This window comes from Sinocyclocheilus grahami, unplaced genomic scaffold (genome assembly GCF_001515645.1).
Source record: "Sinocyclocheilus grahami isolate Dianchi unplaced genomic scaffold, SAMN03320097.WGS_v1.1 scaffold1502.1, whole genome shotgun sequence".
Lineage (NCBI taxonomy): Eukaryota > Metazoa > Chordata > Actinopteri > Cypriniformes > Cyprinidae > Sinocyclocheilus > Sinocyclocheilus grahami.
This window is the reverse complement of record NW_015506681.1, coordinates 53118-65512: the sequence shown is the minus strand read 5'-3', so window position 1 is coordinate 65512 and position 12395 is coordinate 53118. Positions and strand designations below refer to the sequence as shown.

General features: G+C 37.6%; 1 protein-coding gene across 1 annotated transcript in view; it reads right to left on the bottom strand.

The window, feature by feature from the left end:
* Positions 1-12395, bottom strand: part of capn1 (calpain 1) — a 36292-nt gene that overhangs the window by 12641 nt on the left and 11256 nt on the right. Inside the window, exons 3-9 of the mRNA XM_016257017.1 lie at positions 11239-11308; positions 9563-9681; positions 3304-3437; positions 3053-3221; positions 1465-1548; positions 1096-1181; positions 947-1021 (exon numbers count right to left, since the gene is read on the bottom strand). Coding sequence (XP_016112503.1) covers positions 947-1021; positions 1096-1181; positions 1465-1548; positions 3053-3221; positions 3304-3437; positions 9563-9681; positions 11239-11308 — 737 coding nt within the window. The remainder of the gene's footprint in view (positions 1-946; positions 1022-1095; positions 1182-1464; positions 1549-3052; positions 3222-3303; positions 3438-9562; positions 9682-11238; positions 11309-12395) is intronic.

Below are 12395 nucleotides of genomic sequence, written 5' to 3'. Positions count from 1 at the left end.
GTTTATAGGGCATTTATAGGTTGTTGATAGGGTGTTCTGTTTGGTTGTTAGGTGGTTTCTAGTGCGTTGCTATGTTCTGAATGGTTTATAGGGCATTTATAGGTTGTTGATAGGGTGTTCTGTTTGGTTGTTAGGTGGTTTCTAGTGCGTTGCTCTGTTCTGAACAGTTTATAGGGCATTTATAGGTTGTTGATACAGTGTTCTGTTTGGTTGTTAGATGGTTTCTAGGGCGTTGCTATGTTTTGAATGGTTTACAGGGCATTTATAGGTTGTTGATACGGTGTTCTGTTTGGTTGTTAGGTGGTTTCTAGGGCGTTGCTATGTTCTGAATGGTTTACAGGGCATTAACAGTTGTTGATAGGGTATTATGTTTGGTTGTTAGGTGGTTTCTAGGGCATTGCTATTTTTTAAATGGCTTATATGGCACTTACTGGTCGTTGCTATAGTGTTCCGAGTTGTTAATGGTTTCTGGGGCGTTGCTATGTTCTGAATGGTTTAAAGGAAATTTATAGATTGTTGATAGGGTGTTGGTAGGGAGATTTGCATTTTTTTTAAAGGATAATGAGTGGTATTTGCCAATGCAAAACTTGTTGCCATTATGTTGGGTGGTTGGCTGCTAGGGATTTGCCATGTAGTTGTATTTTGAATGGTTTATAGGGCATTTAAAAGTCGTTGCTAAGGTTTTCTGTGTGGTTTCTAGGGGATTGCTATGCGGTTACTGAGATAGGTGGTTTCCAGGGTGTCGCTATGTGGTTGCTAAGGTGTCCATTTATGAGGAACAGTTTTTAGGGCATTTATAGGTTGTTGATATGGTTTTGTGTTGTTGCTAGAGGGTTTCTAGGGCTGCTTAGTTGTTAGGAAGAGTTTATGGGCATTTATATGTCATTGCAGAGGTGTGTGTGTGTGTGTGGTCTCATCTGATAATCTCTGATCGTGATCCACTCACCAGAACTCTCCGTCCTCACTGCGGTTCTGTAATCTGCCTCGGACAGAGCGGTCCACATTGTCCCATTCCCGAGAGCTGAACACACACAAACACACACGTCAGAACAGTCATCAATGAGGCATCAATCAGCACACTGGTGTGATTCTCACTCGTCACTCCAGGCTCCCGTCCACTCCACTTCACCCCACGGGTTCCTGATGCGCACCAGCTTAGTCATGTTTCCCCTGTACACCACCTGATCAACAGATCATTAATATTTCTGATTACAAATACATTTCCCTTTGGAATAACTTGCATTGATTAAACCCACACACTAAGACCAGAAACATCTATTAAGACAATCAAGTCAATTTTGATTTCATATTACATTAACATTCATTCATTCAACATTTGGCAGATGCTTCTAGGTCATTCATACATTTCCTGGGAACTTTCAAAAAAAGACATGCTGCATCTAGAACCTGCTAGATAGATGTGTATAGTAAGTGTTTTTGTATGTCTTTGTGTTTAAGGCTCACCTCTTCCACTGCGGTCACGGAGTATGCGTGACCTTTGACCAGCTTCTTGAAGGTCACCGCCTCCTGGTCAAACTTACTGGTGATCTTGAGGACAAAAAGATGCATAATGCAGTCAGACACTGATATTGATCACCGTCACCAATACAAACAGGTTAATAACTAATATGATGAGCAAAGCTACTGAAATTTATTTTTGATAACTGAAATAAACCGGAGATAAAATATAAATATAAAATATAAATGTTGCCTTGGCAATTAACTTGGGTTTAAGTTGAAGCACTAAAATGACCAAAACTAAATGAATAAAAAAGAAAAGATAACTAGAAATATTTAAAAAATTAGAATTAAAAAAACGGCAAAAAAAGCACAAATCATCATGTTATCACAAACAAAAATTAAAACTATAATAAGTCATTTTTGATCATATTGATAATATTATATAACACTGATAACATCTAATGATAATATTAAATATTAGATGAAAAATTTTAACTCTAAGAGAAAAAAATAGAAATGTTGCCTTTGCACCTAAATAAATAAACCAAACCAACTAAAACTTAAAAACAAACCTCATTGGAAATGTAAAATAAAATAAAGAAAAAAATGACAAAAGCACATAAAATTACTAAATGAAACTGAAAATATGCAAACATAAAAGCCAATTCAAACTGTACATTTTATTATACTAAAAATAACACTGATTCTTACAACATTTGCTTGTTTGGCAGATGCCAAAGGGAAGTCGTGGCCTAATGGTTAGAGAGTCGGACTCGTAACCCAAAGGTTGCGAGTTCGAGTCTCCAGTCCGGCAGGGATTGTAGGTGGGGGGAGTGAATGTACAGCGCTCTCTTCCACCTTCAATACCACGACTGAGGTGCCCTTGAGCAAGGCACCGAACCCCCAACTGCTCCCCGGGCACCGCAGCACTGCCCATTGCTCCGGGTGTGTGTTCACGGTGTGTGTGTGTTCACTGCTGTGTGTGTGGGTTAAATGCAGAGCACTAATTCCTAGTATGGGTAACTAGGCCATACTTGGCCACATGTCATGTCACTTTCACTTTTTTTGTTTGTTAAAGTGTGTCTAATCTTTTACTACAAAAATGCATTCAAAGCAATGTCAATGAAGAACAGAACAAGGTTTTCACACCTTCCAAACCCTGGGTTAGTAATTAATTATCATTTGTAGGTATTTAGCTTTTCTTTTTTTATACAAGTAAAATAAGTGATCTGTTTACAGTTTGTCCATGTAATTCTGCAAAAACAAAGCAAAAAAAAAAAAAACAGCTTATCATTACTGCACAAAATTTTTACGGTTTTCCTCAGAAACTAAATACAACCCATTAAAGTTTCTGTGACTGTACAAAGCTCATGAATATTTAATAAGGCTGCTTCTAATTGGTTGTCTGTTGAAGAACATTCTAGCGCCTCAGTGTTGCACATAACACATGTTTGGCACTGCAGTTCAGGGTTGCAGGCTTCAAATCCTTCATAATTTAAAGGTTAAAAGCTAACTAATCCACCTTCAAACGTCTCCACCTGACTGTAACCCTGAGTTAAGCACAGTGTGAAAAGCAAGAATCGGCGCTCACATCTATAGAGCAGCCCAGCAGCGATCCTCTCTCGATGGCGCGGCCGATGATGCTGAAGAGATCAGCACCACGAAAGAAGTTGAGCATGTAGAGACACTGAGGAGGACACTTTTCCTCAAAGCCCTCAGACGTGCTGCCGCCCGACAGAGCCTCATAACAGCCGTTCAGCCTGACCAACAAGGCAATAAATAGAGTAAAGAAGTGCAGATAACCTGTATTTGATTCGCATGTACAGTTGAGGATGATCGTACTTGGCGTAGGCCTTCTCCAGCAGAGCGCTCCAGAACTCTCCACCCTCCGCCGAGTGAACGAACAACAGCTTCCCGTCCTTCACGGGCAACCGGTCGTCAATCACCACGTCCACCCACTCGCCGAACTGCCAGAACTACAGACAGAGAGATTCAGATACACTCCTAAAAATAAAGCTGCTTTACTGGCATTGATGGGTCCACGAAAAACCAACCACACACTCTGGAAAATAAAATAAAGGTTGCAAAAGAGGATTTTTGCAGTGATGCCACTGAAGAACCATTCCAACTTTAGAAATGTTTATGTTTTAAGAGTGTATGTCCAGCAGGTGGCGCACACATACACAAACAGCATATCTCCCAAAAACAGCTGTCTTTCTGCTCCTTAATCAGTCAATAATCCCATTTGTAAATTACAATAACACTTGTTAAATATCCATTAGCATGGAGATACTCTACAATAACTGATAATTGAACCCGACTCTATTATGTTAAAGATACTTCGTATGATTCTTAGGAATAGCATGCATGCATGGCCAAAACTCAGAAATGAGTTGCATTTTAGCACTTCTGGTTCCAAAAGCTTAATGACGTAGATGTCATTTATAGCCCACGCTTTGCTTTTTACGTCTGCTGGTTGTATTTAGGCTTTAAATTTCATAAACGTTGTGATTATTTGTGAAGATTATCATGATGAACGAAATGTGTAAGCACAATACATTTTTGTAGGTGACAGAGTTTATTTCGCAGTAATTCAAAAGCCAATGGTGATGCGAACCTACAAAAGTAGAACATCACTGCAGCGCTCTGAAGGTGGCTGCACATAAATGATCAAATGCACAGATAAGACATTAAAGGAACACTCCACTAGTTTTGGAAATAGACTAATTTTCCAACTCCCCTAGAGTTAAACAGTTGAGTTTTACCATTTTCTAATCCATTCAGCCGATCTGCGTGTCTGGCGGTAGCACTTTTAGCTGTAGCTTAGCATAGATCATTGAATCTGATTAGACCGTTAGCATCTCGCTCAAAAATGACCAAAGAGTTTCGATATTTTTCCTGTTTAAAACTTGACTCTTCTGTAGTTACATTGTGTACTTAGACAGATGGAAAATGAAAAGTTGGAATTTTCTAGGCTGATATGGCTAGGAACCCATGGTATGGCAGCAAAGTTCCTTGATTATTACGCCGGAATGAGAGGATAGTTCCTAGCCATATCGGCCTAGAAAATCCCAACTTTTCATTTTCCGTCGGTCTTAGTACACGAGATAGTGTATTTCGAGGTAGAACTACAGAAGAGTCAAGTTTTAAATAGGAAAAATATCGAAATTCTTTGGTCATTTTTGAGCGAGATGCTAACGGTCTAATCAGATTCAATGATCTATGCTAAGCTACAGCTAAAATTGCTACCGCCAAACTCGGAGATTGGCTGAATGGATTAGAAAACGGTAAAACTCAACTGTTTAACTCTAGGGGAGTTGGAAAATTAGTCTATTTTCAAAACTAGTGGAGTGTTCCTTTAACTACACAGATAAAGCGCATCCTCTGCTGTTTGTTTTGCTGCATTAGTGGTGAAAATCTTCCCGGTAGGACTGTCAAAATGACTGAAAAACTAAATTCAAATTTTCTACTTAAATATTATCAAAATTCGAATTATATTCTAATTTAAAAGGCATAATTTCAGTTGGGGGAAAAAAGCTTTTGGCTTCTCTCCTGAGGCCACATCGAGCAAAATATTACTAATGCACGTTTCTTCAAAGCGTAGTAAAATAACGACTATCTTTGGAAAAAAAGTGCATAATGTTTAAAATTAGGTTTATAAACCATATATAATTAATAAAGTTGCTTAAACAATAAGAAAAAAACAGCACCATGGATGTATGTATAAAATGCAACGTTTTTGCATTCGAATGTGGATTTTTTTATTTTTATTCGACGAATATTCGAAATTCGAAAAAAATGTTGACAGCCATACTTCCCGGGTTTGTCAGAAAGACATAAAGAGGGAAAGAAACGCAGAACAGTTTGAACAAACTGGCTTCCGCACAGATCATGTAATTACAGCTTCCAAACCTGTAAGTAGAAATTTTCTGAGAGGAGGATCACGGAGCACAATCTCTTAGTTGTCATCTTCTAATTATGGTAACAATGATGAGATGATATGACTGCAGCATTACTGTTAGTGAACCCTCATTAATTATTCACGGCTATATATTTCAGGAATTATTGGTGCAGAAGGAATTGCCTGTACTTGCAAATTTCCGTTCACATTATCCACCATATATAACAAACACACACACACACACCCTACATACACACCCTCATCCTATATGTGCACTTCTGTAAAGAGCCATTCAAATTAGGCTTAAGATGGATTTGAGAGACAGTAAAATCATGAATCACGCTGCACATCTCTGAGGAATTTCTTTCCAGGATATTTGATTTATATAATAGAGGCAAGATTAAGTCACACAGCCTGTCAAGAACATTTCTGGATCATTTTTCACCGCAAAATAAAGAATCTCCAAACTCTTCTATCTATTTAGAATATTTATAAGAAGATATTATTTATATATATATATATATATATATATAAAAACCATAAATACATACAAAACCATTATCATCTTACCAGTGTTATCGTTAACTAAAACTAGTTTAAAATATATATATTTTCCGCAATTGAAAACAAGCCAAAATAAATTTAGAAAAAATACCTAAACTTAAAAAGTTGATCAAAAATTGCTAAAATTAAAATAAAAAATATAAAAATAAGACAATGCAAAATATAAATGAATATGATATATTATACTATATACTGTATATTATAGAAAATAAATATCATACAAAGTAAATATATGTATAAATGTACATTTTGCATAAAGAATATATATTTTACTATTGCGACAAAATACATTGTCATTCATTCAAGATAGCATGAATTTGATGCTTTCATACAATAAGTTGTAAAAATGCAAATAATTGTCATGAAAGCACATGTCACAATGTTAAACAATGGTCATATAACAGCATTAATCGTCTTTCCGCAAAATATATTTTCTTTATGATTTTGAAGTTAAATATGACCCAGACATGTGAGATTCACTCGTAAATTGTTTAAAATGCACTGTAGCATTTCTCCAGTCTGTGAAGGTCTCTCAGTGATTTACTCTCTCTCTCATAATTAGGTTTTACACACACTCAGGACATTTCTGCTTCTAATCTAAATGAGTCCCAGATGAGCCAGACCGCAGAACTAGCAGCAAAAACACAAACGCGGTGTGTGAGTGAGACACATTAGTGAACACATTTGGATCCTGTGTCTTTGTTCACACGCTCATCCATGCATGAAGAATGTGTGCACGTGTGTATTTTTGGAGCATCTATGTGTGTGTGTGAGGGTTTGATGAACTTCTGTGCCTTTCTGACTGCATTGCTCTCTTTTTTATTATTCTGCACAGAAGTACCAAATAAAAAGTACCAATAAGTGTCTATTTCAGATAGTACTACAGTAGCAACATGATATTCATTCAATATAATATGGAAATACCTAGATGAATGAATATTTGAATCATTCAGTGTCATGGTATTTCTCAAATAAGATGTACTGTGTTGTCATTTGCCGCCTGTACAAATTGTGAAAGGATTCTTGGCATGCTATGTCACCTCATTACCCATAATCCTCTCTGCCACTGCATTATTTGAACAGCAGTGCCCTCCCCCTCACCTCACCGAGTCAGAAACACACACATCAGCACAATAATTCACTACTGACACACACACACACACACACACACACACACACACAAGGAACAGATTGATCAGACTGTCTTACACTGTTCCAAGCAGCGCTTCATTATTTTATAATACCTATACACCACCGCTCATGCTAGTGTGTTTACAGAGCAAGGTTCGTGGATAGTTTACAGCTACAAATGAGCACTGGTGAAATCGCACAGAAACAACTGCATCTTAACCTTATCAGTCTTAAATATAAAGCTTCTTTAGTTTATTGGAATCGATGCTTCCATGAAGAACCTTTAACATCCATGGAATCTTTCCAAGCTTCTTTATACTGGAAAAAGGTTCTTTTGATTTTTAAAATACACTGAGGAAAGCTTCTTCGGGGAGCCAAAAATGGTTCTTTTTGGAACCGTTCAATGAAAGCTTCTTTGGGGGAACAAAAAATTGTTCTTTTTTGGGGAACCAAAAATGGTTCTTTTTTGAACCCGTTCACGGAAAGCTTCTTTGGGAGTCAAAAATGGTTATATTTGGAACCCGTTCACTGAAAGCTTCTCTGGGGAACCAAAAATGGTTCTTTTTGGAACCCGTTCACGGAAAGCTTCTCTGGGGAACCAAAAATGGTTCTTTTTGGAACCGTTCCCTGAAAGCTTCTTTGGGGAACCAAAAATGTTTTTTTTTGGAACCCGTTCACGGAAAGCTTCTTTGGGGAACCAAAAATGGTTTTTTTTGGAACCCGTTCACGGAAAGCTTCTTTGGGGAACCAAAAATGTTTTTTTTTGGAACCCGTTCACGGAAAGCTTCTTTGGGGAACCAAAAATGTTTTTTTTTGGAACCCGTTCACGGAAAGCTTCTTTGGGGAACCAAAAATGTTTTTTTTTGGAACCCGTTCACGGAAAGCTTCTTTGGCTTCTTTATACTGGAAAAAGGTTCTTTTGATTTTTAAAATACACTGAGGAAAGCTTCTTCGGGGAGCCAAAAATGGTTCTTTTTGGAACCGTTCAATGAAAGCTTCTTTGGGGGAACAAAAAATTTTTCTTTTTTGGGGAACCAAAAATGGTTCTTTTTTTGAACCCGTTCACGGAAAGCTTCTTTGGGAGTCAAAAATGGTTATATTTGGAACCCGTTCACTGAAAGCTTCTCTGGGCAACCAAAAATGGTTCTTTTTGGAACCCGTTCACGGAAAGCTTCTTTGGGGAACCAAAAATGTTTTTTTTTGGAACCCGTTCATGGAAAGCTTCTTTGGGAGCCAAAAATGGTTCTTTGGGGAACCGTTCACGGAAAGCTTCTTTGGGGAACCAAAAAGGTTCTTTTTGGAACCCGTTCACTGAAAGCTTCTCTGGGGAACCAAAAATGGTTCTTTTTGGAACCCGTTCACGGAAAGCTTCTCTGGGGAACCAAAAATGGTTCTTTTTGGAACCGTTCCCTGAAAGCTTCTTTGGGGAACCAAAAATGTTTTTTTTTGGAACCCGTTCACGGAAAGCTTCTTTGGGGAACCAAAAATGGTTCTTTTTGGAACCCGTTCATGGAAAGCTTCTTTGGTAGCCAAAAATTTTTTTTTTGGAAACCGTTCATGGAAAGCTTCTTTGGGAGCCAAAAATGGTTCTTTTTGGAACTGTTCACGGAAAGCTTCTCTGGGGAATCAAAAATGGTTATTTTTGGAACCGTTCACGGAAAGTTTCTCTGGGGAACCAAAAATGGTTCTTTTTGGAACCCTTCAAGGAAAGCTTCTCTGGGGAACCAAAAATGGTTATTTTTCGAACCGTTCAGGGAAAGCTTCTCTGGGGAACCAAAAATGGTTCTTTTTGGAACCCGTTCACGGAAAGCTTCTTTGGAAAAGCAAAAATTTTTTTTTTTGGAACCCGTTCATGGAAAGCTTCTTTGGGGAGCCAAAAATGGTTCTTTTTGGACCCGGTCACAGAAAGCTTTTTTGGCGAGCCAAAAATGGTTCTTTTTGGAACCATTCACAGAAAGCTTCTCTGGGGATCCAAAAATTGTTCTTTTTGGAACCGTTCAAGGAAAGCTTCTCTGGGTAACCAAAAATGGTTCTTTTTGGACCCGGTCACGGAAAGCTTTTTTGGCGAGCCAAAAATGGTTCTTTTTGGAACCGTTCACTGAAAGCTTCTCTGGGGAACCAAAAATGGTTCTTTTTGGAACCGTTCAAGGAAAGCTTCTCTGGGGAACCAAAAATGGTTCTTATTGGAACCCCATTCATGGAAAGCTTCTTTGGGAGCCAAAAATGGTTCTTTTTGGAACCGTTCACTGAAAGCTTCTCTGGGGAACCAAAAATGGTTCTTCTTGGAACCCCGTTCATGGAAAGCTTCTTTGGGAGCCAAAAAATGGTTCTTTTTGGAACCGTTCACTGAAAGCTTCTCTGGGGAACCAAAAATAGTTATTTATAGCATCACTGCAAAAACCCCTTTTGAAAGCTTTATTTTTAAAAGTGTAGTATAAAACTATACTCTCTCACTGTCAGACCTAGATCTGTGCTCGTGTTCTAGCGTTTGTCACATTGTCGCACCTGAAAGTGAAATATTCCTGCGTATCCGCCGTCAAAGCTCTGGCCATGTGGCACCACGCGGTGCAGGAGGTCATCGTTTAGAGTCAGAGACGCGATGGCTGCCAGCAACCAACAGTCACCTGAGGAAAACAGACCACAGATAATGAACAGATGAGATTTAGTGCAGACAAGAGATGTGATACAAAACATATTCAATATATTTGAGGTCAAATTGTAAGAAAGACTTCTTTATTTGATTAAAAGTCAGTACAAACTGAAATATTGTAAATTATTATCATTTAAAATGTGTGTATTTAAACCAGTATAGTATAAGTAAACATTGTTTCATTTAAAGTTAAACATACATTAGCTCTTTATGCTGTATAAATGTGTAGTAAATTGTGTCTAACCATCTAGGAGTCCACCAACAAATGGTTTTTAGTGTATTAAAGTGTATTAAACACCTATCCATCATTCCTCTCTGTATTTATTCATTTTTACATCTCCATGCCACAGTCTCTGGGATTCATTTAACATGACAATTTATTGCCCCAAACAGCACATCTGCTGTTGGAAGATGATCTGACGCATTACATCGCAGAGAATGTGTAAATAACTTAAAATAGCCACCAGACCCAAACAAACCAGATACAAAAGAGGGACAGTCAGTCATTTTGTTTCCATGTTTACTAAAGCTTTTAAAAGCACAACAGCAGTCACTGGGCCGCCACACACATCCTGACCAATCACAGCGCTCCCTCGCGGTTTTGCATGTTTAAACGCTGTAGCCTATTATGATGTCATCATAATGCATGAGCGGCTCCGCTGTGAGACAGCAGCTCTTTATTTAATGACCGCAGGGTCAGAGTTTTAATTATGAACGAGGCGCTGTTTAAAGTAAACATCACCGTACTTTACTATAGCTTTCCTCTTCATGTGTCTTGAGACACACCAGATGGCACAATTTTTTCCTATCCAGTTTCCAAGTGCTTTAATGCTTTAATTTAGTTAATTTTATTTCAATTAGTGCATTCAAATGCACTTATTTCAAATATTGTGCTGCATGAATATGTATACTCTGTAAAAAAAAAAAAAATTATATAAAAAAAAAAAAAAAAATCCATCCATTTCATACATTACAATTTTTATGTATTTTTTTTTTTTTGAAGAAGAAGAAGAAATCAAAGAATGCATTACATTTTAATTTCATCAAAGAATCCTAAAAAAAAATGTATCCTGGTTTCCCCAAAAATATGAAGCAGCACAACTGTTTTCAACATTGATAATAATAATAAATGTTTCTTGAGCAGCAAATCAGCATATTAGAATGATTTCTGAAGATCATGTGACACTGAAGACTGGAGGAATGATGCTGAAAATACAGCTGCGCATCACAGAAATAAACTGCATTTTAACAAATATTCAAACAGAAAACACTTACTTTAAACTGCAATAATATTTCACAGTACTACTGTTTTACTGTATTTTTGATCAAGTTAATGCAGCCTTGGTGCAAATAAAAAAAAAACTTTAAAAAATTATACCGACCCCACCTTTTGACTTCAAACTGAAATCTGTTTGACAGTATGTTGTTCGCTGGTCTAGTAAATGAACAGCTAGTTGAGGTTGTAATGTGGTAAAATCAGGGTTGTTTGAGGTAAAGTCCTCGTCCCTGATGATGACGCAGACAGACTCACCCAGAGCTCCCTGACAGATGTCGGTACGAGTCGCTCCATCCATGATGAACTGGGGACGCATACAAATCTCCTGCAAACACACGCGTGATGCTAAATTAAATCTGCAATTTTACACACACATATATATATTCAGGTCTGCTTTCAGCAACTGCATCATGTTTGTCGGTGATGAGCACATACAGTAAAGTGTGAAGACACTGAGTATTTCATTCAGATTCAAAGTCATGTCTAGTTTATAAAGGCAGGATGGATGAATGTATAATGATGAGTAGGCATTTTTCCTGATAAATCATTTCGGCTCTTGAGCATCCCATAGCAACAAGCATGAGAGACGTGGTTATATAAAGCCATGCATTAATGTACTGACTAGAAGCCATGAAATCCTGCAGGACGCTGACAGTAGAGGTGACCTGACACATGTATTTACATTTATGCATTTGGCAGATGCTTTTATTCAAAAATACTTGCACTGCATTGAAGGCGTACGTTTTTATCAAGTCATGCATGTTCATCATGCTCTATGGTTTAAATTTCAGGAGAGCACACAAATGAGTGCATTTCCACACTTTGTCTGTTTAAAAAGCTTTAAAAGAAAAAGTTACAACACTGTTTATAATATGTACAGTTTGCGGGGGGGAAATGAAAAGCAGTTGTTAAGGAATAGTTGAAATTCTGTCATTTACTCATATAAACAGTTGACGGTAGCCATTGACTGCCATAGTATGGGAAAAAATACAATAGAAGTCAATGGCTACCGTCGGCTGTTTGGTTACTAACATTCTTTAAAATATCTTCTTTTGTGTTCAGGAGAAGAAAGAAACTCCCACAGGTTTAGAACAACTTGAGGGTGAGAAAATAATGACAGAGTTTTAATTTTTGTGTGAACTATGCTTTCAAATGCAGTTTTATTTTCACAATTTCAACCTAAGAAAGTTTCCCACAGGACACTTTGACTACACAGTGCTTAAACATGAGACTTCTGACATCTCTCTGAAGGCAGAATAAACTCGCATTCATTTCAAACAAAGCCTGAGATCTGCTGTCACAACCTAAAAACGTCTTAATGATGGATTTGTTTCTTACAAGCGTGCAGCTTTTTGCTTCACAAGGCATTAACTGATGAACTGGAGTGGTGTGGATTACTTGTGATGTTTTTA